Here is a 13,603-nt window from a genome sequence, read left to right as displayed (position 1 = left end):
TGTGCCTAGAGGCAATGGCCACCTGTTAAGCTTTCATAATTCATTATACCATCACATAAGTGAGTTTATTGTTGCATAGGCGATATATTCATGTGTGCACACACGTCAATGACTATATGCTCATGAATGAGGGGAGATGCAGGGAAGGAGAAACAAAGGTCATTTCTGTCCATCCCTACTGTGAAAGACCTTTAACTGAGTCGTCATGCCCTTCAGAATGTACTGCAGTCTTGATGAACCAACACGTGTGAAAAATCAATGTGAGGCAATTATGATTTCAGGGACAATGAATGAAGAGTGGATCCAAAATTGCTTGTCCCAACATAGTATGTGCACCTATCTGTCAATAGCCATTGTAAAGCTGTGGTATTCATTACCAAGATAAGCTTTACTTTTTCTCTCCCTTGCATTTTCCCCTTCAGTGATGAGCAGCAACATGTGCGTGTGCAAGTGTAAATAGAATGAGAGTGACAAAAAAGAAAAGGTAGGGAGAAAGGGGGGTACTGTGAGGAATAAAGAGTAAAGAATATGGTGGTAAATGTGGCGTGGAGTACCTGCATCTGCCGTGCCATTTTCGTCAGAAGCCTGGCGAATAGTGCTGGCTCTGGGCAGGGTGCCCTTGGCCTGGTGCTTGAAGATGGAAGAGGAGAGCTCCTCCAGGGTGCAGCCCAGCAGGTAGGCTGCCTTCTGAGCCCACTCATGACGTGCAAATTGTTTCCTGCCAGCTGAGACACGTGCATGAAAACCTCCATTAGCCCTTCTGCCAACTATTGCAGGCACATGGTGACTTTGTGACAATACTGTCTGTGACAGGGTAGGATTATGTGTCTGGTCGAACTGACACTGACACAGCTGATAAAAACATGCACTAAAAGCATGTTCAAAAGGGTGGTAGTCTAAATACATTTAACTACTGTGGAGATGGAGACACACACACACACACACACACACACAAGCATCTATAAGTAAAAACCTTATTTCAATTGTTTAATACTGAAAACATGTCTATTAAATTGAAATTATAATTGCCCCTTTTATCTTATTGAGAATGAAAGCGAAATTTATCATTAGGGGACATAATTAATTTATTTACATAAAGACTGCTGTTGGGAAAACTAACTTTCCCTTAATCTAGCGGCTGAGTGATGCTAACATACAGATATGAGTGCCAACTTCAGTTTTAATCCACCATGAAGTGGTATCTTCTAAGACTTAAGAGAGAAACTGTGGGATTTCAGACAAAGTAGTGGGCTCTATCTGTCTCATCAGTACTGCAGAAGCCTTGCATACTTCTCTTATTGATAAGGGTAGTTATGAAGACAAGCAAAGGCATTTAAATATTTACTTTGATAGATACCAGGCAGCACAATTACTTAAATCCCACTAAAACATCAAAAAGAGCAAAGTGGGTTTACCAACATGAATGAACATTGCAGAATCAAACAGCAGATGGCTGTACGGCTTTTAAAGATAATAAAAGAAAATTACATATGTACAATATTTCTTCTTAAGTACACAGAAAGAGTATGCCAAGTCTCCTATCTATACTTATTCGATGTAAGTGTTCACTACACAATATACAGAGAAAACTAAGTTCATTTCAGGTGGTCCCTTAACTAGGTTTTGGAGATCACTGCTGCCCTCTTGTGTACCAGGATAAAGTTACACTGCCAATGGATTTATTTCATAATCTGTTTATTACTCCTTTTGATAACCAAAATGCAAACTAGGCCCTTGGTACAAAAGGGTCTAGACTGTAGACTATTATCATTAATAAATATTCCCATAGAAAGGCCTCTCAATGACTTCCTATTCCTACCCCTGACATTGCTTCTTCATAAGAATTCATTTTGAAAACGAAGACACCAATCAAATGTATTGCCAAGCAGAAAGTTGTTCAGAATTTTTATTCCCAGTAACAGACAGTATTTATTGATTTTTTTTTAACTATTCCCTGCTTTATTCTGCCATCAAAAATATTGGGAGCCAGCTGGAGGGGATCACTGCAAATTATTTGGCAAGCTATTCTCATAAGTAACTGGCAATTACAGACAGGCACTGAAGAGTGAGCAAACGTATCAAAAAACACAAAATTCAGCACTATTGCCACAGTTATCACACATTTTTTTGTGGTTTCTCTGTTGTATATTATCCTGCTATTCGGTAATTAATTTATTTGCACTACAACGGCAATTAAATCCTTAAATGGACAGTTTTTCATTTGCTCATCTGTGTAAATATGCCCACTTAACCTCAGTTAAAATTAAAACAAAACAAATTTCATCAACCAAAAAGTCAATGCTAAATATAAATAAACACTTAAATCTGTGTTTTGAAAGGACTTAAATGGTTAATTCTATCCTTTCTATCCTTCCAGTGGCCTTTTATAATGACAAAAAAAGGATGTGATGATTAACTCACCTAAAATAAAAATCTTTGTGGCAGCTACAGCTTTTACAAATGTCATCTAATTTTAAAATGTTAGTCAAATCCTGATAAAAGGGCCGTTCTATTACTCTAAAGGAAAACAATCTGTTACATTAGGTTTCATCATTCGAACAGCTTTAGACAGAAGCAAGTTCTTGTGTTCGTGAGAACTGCTGTTCCCATTAGTCCTGTAATGCATCTTTATGACAAAATAAATGTTTGTCAAGAATTAGATCAAGGTTTTTCTCTCCGTGAGCAGCAACGGTGTTTCCAAGCAATTAGATTCAAGAAGTTTGTCATTAGTTTCAGTTACTCAAGCACAAACAGTGCTCTGTTTATTTAATATGTTCATGCAGTAAGGAATAATAAGGTAAATCCGACAGGGGTTCAGATTAAATAAAAAATACAATGTATCACTTCACTGGCAGCCACATACTATAAAGGCAGCAATAATTCTGTACCACAAAGTCTTGAATGATTCCCAGTGCCACAGCCCACCACCACCACCACCCACCCCCCACTCTACGCAAATGTGCTAAGATCTAAAGTATAACATTTTCTGCAATGGCCTAGATTTAAATGTTCAGCTATTGATCATTGGAGCAGCTGTGCACTGTGTACTTTTAACGTATAAATAAATGTATTATTCAGTCATTGTGATTACATGTGATTGCATCACACAGCACATGTTGCCAACAGTGAGATAATGCCAGCTTGATATCTGTCAAATTACAAAGTGTTACAAAAACTATTTGGGCTAACAAAGGTAATTTCACCATAATTATTTTTCATCGTGTGCACAAATCAAAAACAGCATTTTGCTTTGTCACTGGAGCCTGTTCTATAACAGCAGAACAAACGTCATCTCCAATAGGTGATGCAGTTGTGCAGGAGTGCATTCAAGCAATCTTACCCTTGGTGGTTCCCGCAGCCCCAAGGTGGTAAATGGCCCCAAGGATGAGCCAGAGGGCCCTCTGCTCATCACCGCTGATCCCCAGAACCTTCATGGCTGCTTGCAGTTTGAAAAACTGCTGAGAGGCCCGCTGTTTATCCTCTGCCTGGCAGATTCACACAAACATAACTTGAGCTTCTTTTTTGGGTGGGTAAATCTTTAAGTAAACTTTTTCCCCTTCCATTCCTGGTTGGACAAAACAAGCCAAACTTCTAGTATCAGGATGCATTTACCTTAGTCTGTGGCATGATTCCAAAGGCACTGCTTTCAGCAAAGTGGTTAAGGTGCAGCTCAGTTCTAATGAAGAAATTTTAAAAATAAATAACTTACAAGACATTAGTGAACACATTTAGGATCAAAGGGAAAATAGGAAGAAAAGGCAGCATTATAGAGAACTACAATATATCTATGTAAAAACCAATGCAGTACTGTAGTGGATTTAGATAGTAATTGACATGAGTGTATTAATCCCTACCTCAGAGAGCTATCTACTCCAGCCATTAGATAGTAAAAAACATTAAAAGTGGACTCTCCATCTGGTCTTCTTGTCACTCTCATCTTCTCCAAAAGCATTGTCTGAAAGACCAGGGCAGAACACAATATTGAAAGGATGGCAGAAATACAATATTATGAGCAGGTGAGCATAATAACAAAGACTGAGTTTGGTGAAAATATACACCACTTTATGTCTGGAATGAAAATCAGTTATTCATTAGGAATAAATTCAACAGTTGAGTCCAAGTGAGTTAATTAATAAATGTGCGTATCTGTACCTGGATAGAGGCTGAGGTCACCAGGCCCGCCTGGTCAAAGTCCAAGGAAACAATGTGGGTGAAGCGACTAGCATTGCCATTCATGCACGTAGAAGCATTCCCAAAAGCCTCCAAAACAGTGTAGACTGCCTGCCATTTTTCCGCTACAATAAAGATCATACGCTGTTATTGGGGAGGGGGACTCAACAACATCAACCATAATATTAGCTAAATTTTATTTATTTATTTTTTTTAAATTCAGAGGACATCCTTTCCAACCTACTGGAGAATGTTCTGTTGGTGCTTCCTGCGACTGTAACCAGATACTGGATGATGTGTTGACAGTTAGTGGTCTTGCCACTTCCACTCTTGCCCAGCAATACAATGGACTGATCCTGGCGAGTAGTCAGCAGGTTCCTGTAGGCAGCCTGTGCTAATCCATAAATGTGAGGAGCAGTGTCATCTCTTCTGCAGCCCTTGAACATTTGCATCACCTGGAAAGAAGAGCAAAATTATAGTGTTTTTACATGGATTACTACCACTGGAAATGCATTTTCTCCTCACTACACTCTCATTATACTCTCCCACAAGAGATGTGTCACATGTACTGGCTAGAGCCTACCTTCTCCGAATACATTGAAGGGGCACTAATGGGGTTAATGACCACCATGTTGGGCCCAGCGTGGGTGTGCACCAGGTTGCTGCCATACCGCTGCCGCAGAGAGTGCATCACACTCGACTCGTTCAGATACTGCAGAGAGGCCAAGTCCTCCACTCGGTCAAACGTTGGAGGGTTTGCCTAGAGTTCAAAGTCAGAAGAGCTCACAAGTGTCATCTGTAATTAATGAGGTTCACAAATGATGAGATGATTAAATACCTTCTCTACATCGTCTTCATCCACATCCAATAAAGATCCATCACTCTCCAGGCGGATTTTCACCTTCCCCTCTGGCAGACTGCCTGTCTCCATCTTCAGGAGAGTTGCTGCACCACCACAAAGTGTGGAGTTAATTACTTATGACACATCATTTCAACCTGAGTGCAAAAGTTTCATTTCATTTTGCATAATACTATGTGGCAACTGTATCTCTTTCAATAGTGTCAGAGATTTAATAAAATGTAAGTAAGTTTTGAAATGTAAGTTTTGAAAACATGGTTGGTTTAATCACATGCAGCCTGAGGTAAAATGAGCAGCCTGATAACATCAAAATTTCAAAAGCATTTCCAATGCTTCACACACCCACATTTACAGTTATGTAATAAAAGGTCAACCAGAAACAGACCATACCAGGAAAAGCAGAAAAAAAGTAAGTTTGTTTTAATATAGTTATAAATAAAGGGTAAAAAACCCACAAAAGAATCCATCTAAATGCACTATAATGCATAATTTATTTAAATACAGACATTTTACTAACCCAAGGAAAATCCATCCTTGTGGACAAGCCATACTTTCTCAGTGTTATACCAGGTTTTCTCTGCTGTCAGCTGCTCCTCAGTCTTTACCTGTTAGGAGAGGTGAAAATCAGTATATGAAAACCTGTATAACCAATTTCTATTGGATCACTGATTAATAAATCATACAGCTGCATAATGGACTTTCAAAAGGATTTCAGTTCACTGAGTGGAGGGCTATATGGTTTTGAGAGAAGTATGTTTTCATTTCACACCTCCTATATTTATGTCATTTACAAAAGCAGCCCTCCACAGAAGAACTAGACTTCCCATGACTCTCCTCTTATGAACCTTTCAGAGCTCACACAGTGATTAACTCAGAGGTGCAGTTAATATGCTCACTATAAAGACATTTAAGGTGGAAGGTTAAAATGCAGGAGGGATTTATCACAACCAAGTCCAAACCAATCACATATAGAAAAAAAATGCACGACCTGCTTGAACTGAACAGAGACACACATACAGCATAAAGCCAAACCAGTTAAATCAAGTCAAGTGAAGAGGGAATAAATCAAGTCAAGTGTTTGGAGGTAATAAAGTAGGTACAAACAGTGAATATGCACCAAATAGTAGTTTCTTCCTTGAAATGCAACTAATTTTATTAACTAATGAGTACTGACTGAGTAGGGTACTTCTATTCCTTACTTACTCCTTACTCAGATTTAACTTCATTGAGTAAGTCTATAGGGAAGGTTAATTTGGGCTTTATGGGTGCTGAATGTCATTCACTAGGCTTTCTGTGACACTCATGACTAGTTTGTCCCACACAAATAACACAAAAAAGGACATTCCACTTGAAACACTTCGGGATGCAACCAGAATTACAACCAGCTGTAGCCATTATCAGACCTTAGTTGCAGCTGAGTGTGCTGCCTGAAGGATGGCCACGGGATCCTCAACAAGTTTGGACTGGACAAGGGAAGAAATCAGTAAGTTTAGTGCTTTATTTCAACACCTATAGAGATTCAACTGACATTTACAACCGCATGAAGAAACAATAAATATGCAGAGTTGTGGAGAAAAGTAAAACAATAGGTCAGAATGTGTAAAAAGTATAACACGAACACTGCAGCAAGGCCAACAACAGTGCAACACCACCCAAATAAGTGATTCACCAACACATTTACCATAAAGTCCTTAATAATGATTGTATTACTATAAGAAATACTGTAACAAAAATAATGCACTGATTAGCAGGATGCATTTAACCACACACGTGTGGGTTTGTGGAGAGAGCATAAAACTCATGCCCTCTTATTAACAGTCACAGTTATGCACAGTAAGGTATGTATATCAGAAATGTTAATGCTAGTAATTTTGCAATACATATAGAAGGGTATGGTACTTCAAAAACAAAGATATAATCAAATATCCACATAAAGATATACTCTAGCTTTCCATGTCACTGACATGCACCTAATAAGAGGTGTTAAAAGCTGTTAACTGAAGAATTATGACAATATAGCTTCAGTATGTACATGTAGTTGTATAGCGCAAAAGCAACAACACCATTACACAGCAGCATGACACACCGAGTCCACTGTAAATGAAATGGAGCAGTGGTAAAAATAAATCTTGATCTTCTCAAGATCTTGAGAAGTTTTTATGCCGCAGTAGTACACTCCAGGCCTCTGCATCAATGATTTTAAAGACAAGTGGGCAGGCACAAAAAAATTTAGTTTGTGTATATATATATATATATATAAAGGGCTCGCAAAATTTCAAAATCCCTGGTAGCCCTTCGGGCAGGGACTCTTCAGTTTTTGGTAGCCCAAAATAAATTTAAGTAGCCCGAATAAAAAAGAGAGCAATTTTTTGATTGATGTTTTGTTTCCTGTTTTGTTTCCTTTACAATATTATACATTAAAGTATAATATTGTAAAGGAAACAAAACATTAATCAAAAAATTGTTGAAAAACAAATTACAACATTGTATAAAAATTACAATCATCAACTCAGATACTTGGTTCTAACAGAAATTTCTATGAACTTGTAAGAACTGTGTAGGACATGAATCAGTCTGTGTCAGATCCTGAATTTGAAATTTCCACTGAAGTCACGGGTAAGAGGCAAGTGGAACCAAGATCGAGGCCATTTTCTTTTTGAAGTTTGCAAAGACTGCTAAATTTTGCCAGTGGTAGTTCACTCTTTGCAACGTAGTACGCTGTTTTAAACTGATTTTCAGGTTTATTTTTAGTACGTTATTTGCAATTGGTGTTTGTTCTGGGAAAGATATTGCAGACTGAGCAATAATGCATTTCTTGCATTTCTCATGGGTTCTAATGGGGGCCTTTCTTAAAATGACTGGTCCCAGTAACAAAGGCGCTTGTCGACTCAGAAATCGAGGGAAAACCAACAACACACCCGGCAGAACATTATGTTATTTACACGGGTGCACATAAGTGGTCCGCATGTGCGCATTCGCTGTCAAAATAAAAGACGCGCACCAGATAAGAAGTTGCAACGCGCGTTTGCGTCCATAAAAAAGGCACTGTTTTTGTCCGCTAGAGTGGGATTTTCACGGCACATTCCGCACCACATCTCTGTGCGTTCATCATTTGTTTGAAGCCAGCTCACCTCCTGCAACCACTTTTCCGAGAATACGCGCTTCTTTTGTGGTTCGGACTCCTTCTGACATTTCTTTGGAGGTGGAGGAAAACCAAAGTAATTGCTTAAAGGAGCTTGCTTCTTCGACATCTTTAAGAGTTCTAAACAAATGTCTGTCCTCCTCCAGAAAATCTTATGTACACAAACACGCGTTGCAACTTCTTATCTTGTGCGCGTTTTTTATTTTGACAGCGAATGCGCACCTGCGGACCACTTATGTGCAGCCCTGGTTATTTAGCTTGTCATATTGCAGCCACAGAAATTCTTTTGTCCATGAAACCATAAAGCTGCACTTTCTTTTTGCCTTATAGTCTGATTTGTCATAACTTTTCCGTTTTGTGGTAAGCTTTTCTTTGGCTGTCACTTCTTCACCCTGACCTGTTTTATTTGACTCAGCAGAACTAAAATATATATCCTGCTGCTTTTACACACACACACACACACTCACATAACGCTCAGCGATTCTCTGCGTGATCAACCTCTCACATGTTTAAGTTTGCTGCGGGAGATTTCACTTGTCATGTTTGCGTAGTAAGCTAACGATTGATAAGACGATGTCAGAGGAATTGGTGCGCAAATTATCGTCACTCACCAATCAGTGCTGTCGCTCTCTACACACAGTTCGCAAAGTGAAAGCAAAAAACAAGCGCAAATTCAAACGCGATTTCAATATGTCACATATTGACAGTGGCTCACCGATGCCAATGACATAATTACCCAGCTACATTTCCGAAAGAATGCAAAAGCATTGACATATATTTTTCCTTCCTACGATAGCCCGACGGGCAGGGCAGAGATAGATTTTGGTAGCCCGACTGGAAAAATCGCTAGCCCCGGGACGTCGGGCTAGCGATTTTGCGAGCCCTGAATATATATGCTAGAGAAGGGTCAGTAGAGGAGAACAAGCTTCGACTCAAGCACTCTACAGCTGAAGGAGTGTGTCGAGCCCACAGCACAGCAAGCTGTACCTGAGAAGATTTGTAGCATTTGGTATGCTAGCCATGTAAACAGCAAAGTGGACAGCAGCAAGTCAGGATCCAGTGACCCACAGAAAAGCATAGAGACAAAAGATATGGATTAAGACAACAAAAGAGCAGAGCAATGAGAAGGGGTAAAATAAGCTCATTTCCATGTTCTAAACGTTGAAAACAAGTAACTCATTGCCATATAATCCAGCACTGCTAAAATAATCAATGTAAGAGTACATTGTCATTATATGACTGAGACTGAAACGAGGCTTACACAAGCTCAGTCCTTCTCTGGACCAGATAATAATGCAATTAATGCTACAGAATTAATACAAATGAGCTGGCAAAGAGCCAGAAACACCGAGCTTAAGCTGAGCAATATCAGAGGTGTAGAAGAGTACGGCTGCTTGGGACAGCGCAATGATGGCCTCTGGAATTTTAGGGAAATCATTTCGGGAAGGCCGTTTGTCAGGCCTTGGGTTAAGCCTAGGGCAAAAAAAGAGTTATTCCACTGCAGAACCACTGCATGCAAAAACAACAACAACAACAAAAAAGTATTATGCTCCTGAATGTAGGAAAACCATAGTTTTATGTCAACCTTAGGAGCAAACTTAGCACACACCTGTTCATTTTTTGCAGACTGGGGTAGGACAACAGGGGGAGGTTTACCATTGGAGACCACAGGGGGGAAAGATGTTTCCTGCACCTTTGCACAACATATGTAAATAACCACAAACACACAGACAAACATGCACACACACAGATGGAATTAACATGATAACATGATGATGATGACAATTAAGTTAAAGCTCGAGGTATTTCCTTTTAACTTTAAACTAGATTTTAATTAGAAAACTAGAGCCAACTTCAAGAGACGCTTGTTCAAACTAATTACAATTTTCCAACTAATTCAGTCAGGAAATGGGTAAGGGCAAAAAAGCTGTTCAAGAAAATTGGATCATTAAACACTGTGGTAAAGATTAATGGTTTTAGGCATTGAATTGTCGATGGTGGTTTCAGCAACAATCGAATGCAAATTTCTTCAAAGTAATGAAATAATCAAAATCCCAACCTAATTTTCAGGCGCCACTCCCCAAAAATCTCAAAGTTGCATCTGAAATTAACCCATCAAAAGTTCTATGCCATTGTTCTGTAACTGCAAAAAGCTCAGTTTCTCTACTTCTGTTCCATAACTGCTGCTATACTTGAAGTTGCAAATCAAAAATTATTTTAAATTCCAATCAAATATTGCTTGTTCTTTTTTTCTAATATATACACAGGAGAAAGTCAAAGTAAGGCTTTGACAGTCTGGTTTCAATTTCCCCTCCACAGGAAGCTGCTAAAAACTGGAATTAAACAAATTACTAAAGTTGTCAAACCCCAGGTATAATTTAGTTGTTGCTAATGGTAATGGCTGAGGTCTGCCATTGTCAGCAACATAAAAACACCTTTCTGTTGTACAGTCATAGCTCTAGTGAGAGCAGAAATATAAAAATCACTAGACAAAACAAACCTACACTAATGGTTTGTCACACATAAATTTCTAAGATCAGCTTAACATCTTGTTCCTGACATTAAAAGCCAAGTCTCTCCCTAGAGCAGTTAAAAACACTATATCCCTCAACAAAAACACCAGGTGCATCTCTCTGAAATCCAATCCCTCACTCTATGGCCAAATACCCAACTGTTCACCAGATTTCACAGACATCTGCTGATGAAATTTTCAGATGGTAGGCTGACAGACAGAATGCCAGAGACTAAATAACAGGACAAAAACATAACTTTGTCTGAAGTATAAAATGGAACTTGGGATACAAAAAGGTACATCCTTAAAGCAATTTTATTTTCTTTTTAGCAGATTTAAATGTTTACATAACCAATTATTTGCTCTGTAGAAACAAAAACACTCTTCTCTGACAGACTGTTACAAGACAATTAATGCTAACCTGAACAACATTTTTAAAAAAAATCTTTATTCTTGTTCCCATCTTTAAAAACATTACTAAACATCCTCTCTCACAGTAGTGCACAGCAGAGAGAGCACAGTTTCAACTCTGTCTGCTGAAAGTCACAGTAATGAGATTTAGCTCAGTGCTCCAACTCATCAGACAACTACAGTGCAGGTCATGAGCACACCCTTATACCCACTGATAAATCTGATGATTAGTTTCCATATGTGCACCACTTCCCTCCACTTATTCAAGGCAACGATTATATCAAGTTATTTGTGGGAATGTATTATACTTTAACTAATTTTGTTTATAACAAAGATTAGCTCAAGTAAGATGAATGCATAACCAAAAAACAATCTATAAGATGTTCATTGAGCTCATTTATGAGAAAATTGGATGAATTAGCAGTGACGACTTAAGTTGTGCTCCACCTAGTGGCTTAGCAGTGATGACTTGAGTTGTGCTCCACCTAGTGGCTAAGTAGCAAACATGCACTTTTCACTCAGTACCTCTGGTTTCGTTACAGCAAGTGGACGAGGTTTTGGGATGAAACCACCAGGAGGGGCCAAGGGATCTGCCTTGGGGACAGGAATGAAACCAGGAGGTCTTATCAGGGGATTCTGTTTTGTGGGCAGTGGGCTTGATTTTCTGGTGGGGATGAAACCTGGTGGTGGAGTCAACACGTTCTGCTTGGGGACTGGGATGAAACCAGGAGGTGGGGCCAAAGGATCAGGTTTAGGTGGAGGGATGAACCCAAGTGGAGGGGTGAGGGGATTAGACTTTATTGGTGGAGTGTTAAGGGCTGCAGTAGTAGGCACAGGTGAAACTTCCTCTGTTTTTGTCATAGCAGTCTTTTCTTCAACCTCCTCCACCTTTCCGTTCTCCTCTTCCTGCTTCACAGTGTCTTCCTTGCGGTCCTGGGTGCGGGTGCGAGGCCGATGTTCCTTGGTTCTGCCTCTTCCCATCAGGCTTGTTAGGCCCACTGATATATCATCCTTTTCCACCCCAGCAGCTCCCGTTTTCCTTATCGCAGAGTCTGCAGCAGATGCAGAAACTGCGTGCTGGTTGCGCTCTTCTGTTCCAGCAGGAACCACTCGTCTAACAACTCTTCTGACAACTTTCACCACCTTTTTACCACTAGAACTCTTCTCCTCCCCAGGTGTGTCTGGACCTCCCATACCAGTGTTGTTATTGGCTTCTTCAGCTGGTGATGCGCTTGACTGTGGACCACTTCCTGTGTCCAGACCAATTTCAGGAATTCCCTGAGGTTGTCCCTTATCTACATCAGACTGGATTTAAAATTTCACAGAGAATTATTTTGAAAAGGATTATTTAAACTGCTCACTAAGGTTAGAATCAATCAAGCCAACTCAATTACTCATTTTCATTAAATCTCATAATTACAGTGTATGGGCAAGCCAGGTTTTTATTTTTTTTATTTTTTCTTGAATTGAGTCTGGATAAAGGGAAAAGAAACATGTCCAGAGACTCATGGGCAAGGTTACAAATTAGTATTCTAATGTTAGTTTTACACAATATAAGACAGGTGGGACTGTATATAATCAAACTGGATTCATCCGCAGTGGTTCTGTGGGGCCGGTAACACCTGAGGGTGCACCAAGTCACTGAAAAGAAGAACTTGGATGGGCCCAAAAATATGGAACCAAATGAAGCTGATTATTTTTTACCTTTCAGAAATCATATTCAAATAATACTTTACTGATGCTATTGCACTGGATATTGGTTAAATAAAGAGCTGCTGCCCATGGTTCAATTATGATAGAGTAGGTGCCCATCCACTACGCCTGATTATTTTACTAAGAACTGTATCTCTTACAGGACAATAGTTAGCCACTCTTCTTTTACTACACAAAAATGGTTTGTATCACCATCACTCAAACACATGCAGCTGAAAAACACTTACATCTGGCTTGTTCTCAACCTTAACCTACACAAGAGGAAGGAAGAAAACAAATCAAACCACACATTCAGATCATGGTTACTCTCTTAACATAAATATTCCACAAAATCACTGAATAATAAGATAAAACGAAAAAACAAAAAGGGACTTTCCTTTTGCTCCCAGAAAGAGAAGCGTGATTTATACGCCATGGTGATAGGTCAGAAGTCATGGATTTAACTGGATGAGGTGAAGAATAAATGGATGGAATGGTGGTGATGTGTGTGTGTGTGTGTGTGTGTGTGGGGGGGGGGGGGGGGGGGGGGGGGGGGGGGGGGTTGCAGTGGAGACAGCTGAAGACGGCCGAGAATGGGAACCTGAAGATGAGCAGTGTGACACTGAACAGGTCATTCAGCAACAGGGTAGACAGACTATGCAGCACTGAAGATAGAACACATGAACATTCATAATGAATGAAAGGTTAGCTTTCTTCCAACTGCAAAACACATGAACAAGAATCTGACCAAGTAGACAAGGCACACAAAACAAACTTATTCATCTGGAGCTGCGTCATATGTGGGAATCATTCACAT

At 39.6% G+C, this 13,603-nt stretch overlaps 1 protein-coding gene across 8 annotated transcripts in view; it reads right to left on the bottom strand.

The window, feature by feature from the left end:
* The window catches only part of LOC146378761 (unconventional myosin-XVIIIa-like), a 58,873-nt gene that overhangs the window by 35,812 nt on the left and 9,458 nt on the right, over positions 1 to 13,603 (bottom strand). For 4 of the 8 annotated variants that reach the window (XM_084941784.1, XM_084941785.1, XM_084941783.1 and 1 more), the window contains 10 exons: positions 6,433 to 6,492; positions 5,547 to 5,634; positions 5,009 to 5,115; positions 4,754 to 4,930; positions 4,415 to 4,625; positions 4,153 to 4,295; positions 3,855 to 3,955; positions 3,613 to 3,676; positions 3,341 to 3,485; positions 555 to 725 (listed from right to left, as the gene is read on the bottom strand). In XM_084941784.1, the coding sequence (XP_084797910.1) occupies positions 555 to 725; positions 3,341 to 3,485; positions 3,613 to 3,676; positions 3,855 to 3,955; positions 4,153 to 4,295; positions 4,415 to 4,625; positions 4,754 to 4,930; positions 5,009 to 5,115; positions 5,547 to 5,634; positions 6,433 to 6,492 (1,267 nt within the window). Of the gene's footprint in view, positions 1 to 554; positions 726 to 3,340; positions 3,486 to 3,612; positions 3,677 to 3,854; positions 3,956 to 4,152; positions 4,296 to 4,414; positions 4,626 to 4,753; positions 4,931 to 5,008; positions 5,116 to 5,546; positions 5,635 to 6,432; positions 6,493 to 9,158; positions 9,186 to 9,780; positions 9,865 to 11,619; positions 13,296 to 13,603 lie in introns of those variants that run through there. The other 4 variants (XM_084941786.1, XM_084941790.1, XM_084941787.1 and 1 more) reach the window with 3 other exon arrangements.

This window comes from Perissodus microlepis, chromosome 10 (assembly GCF_051167445.1).
Source record: "Perissodus microlepis isolate ML-2025 ecotype Zambia chromosome 10, ASM5116744v1, whole genome shotgun sequence".
Classification (NCBI taxonomy): Eukaryota; Metazoa; Chordata; class Actinopteri; order Cichliformes; family Cichlidae; genus Perissodus; species Perissodus microlepis.
The sequence above is the reverse complement of the archived record's forward strand: the minus strand, read 5'-3'. Positions and strand labels throughout refer to the sequence as shown.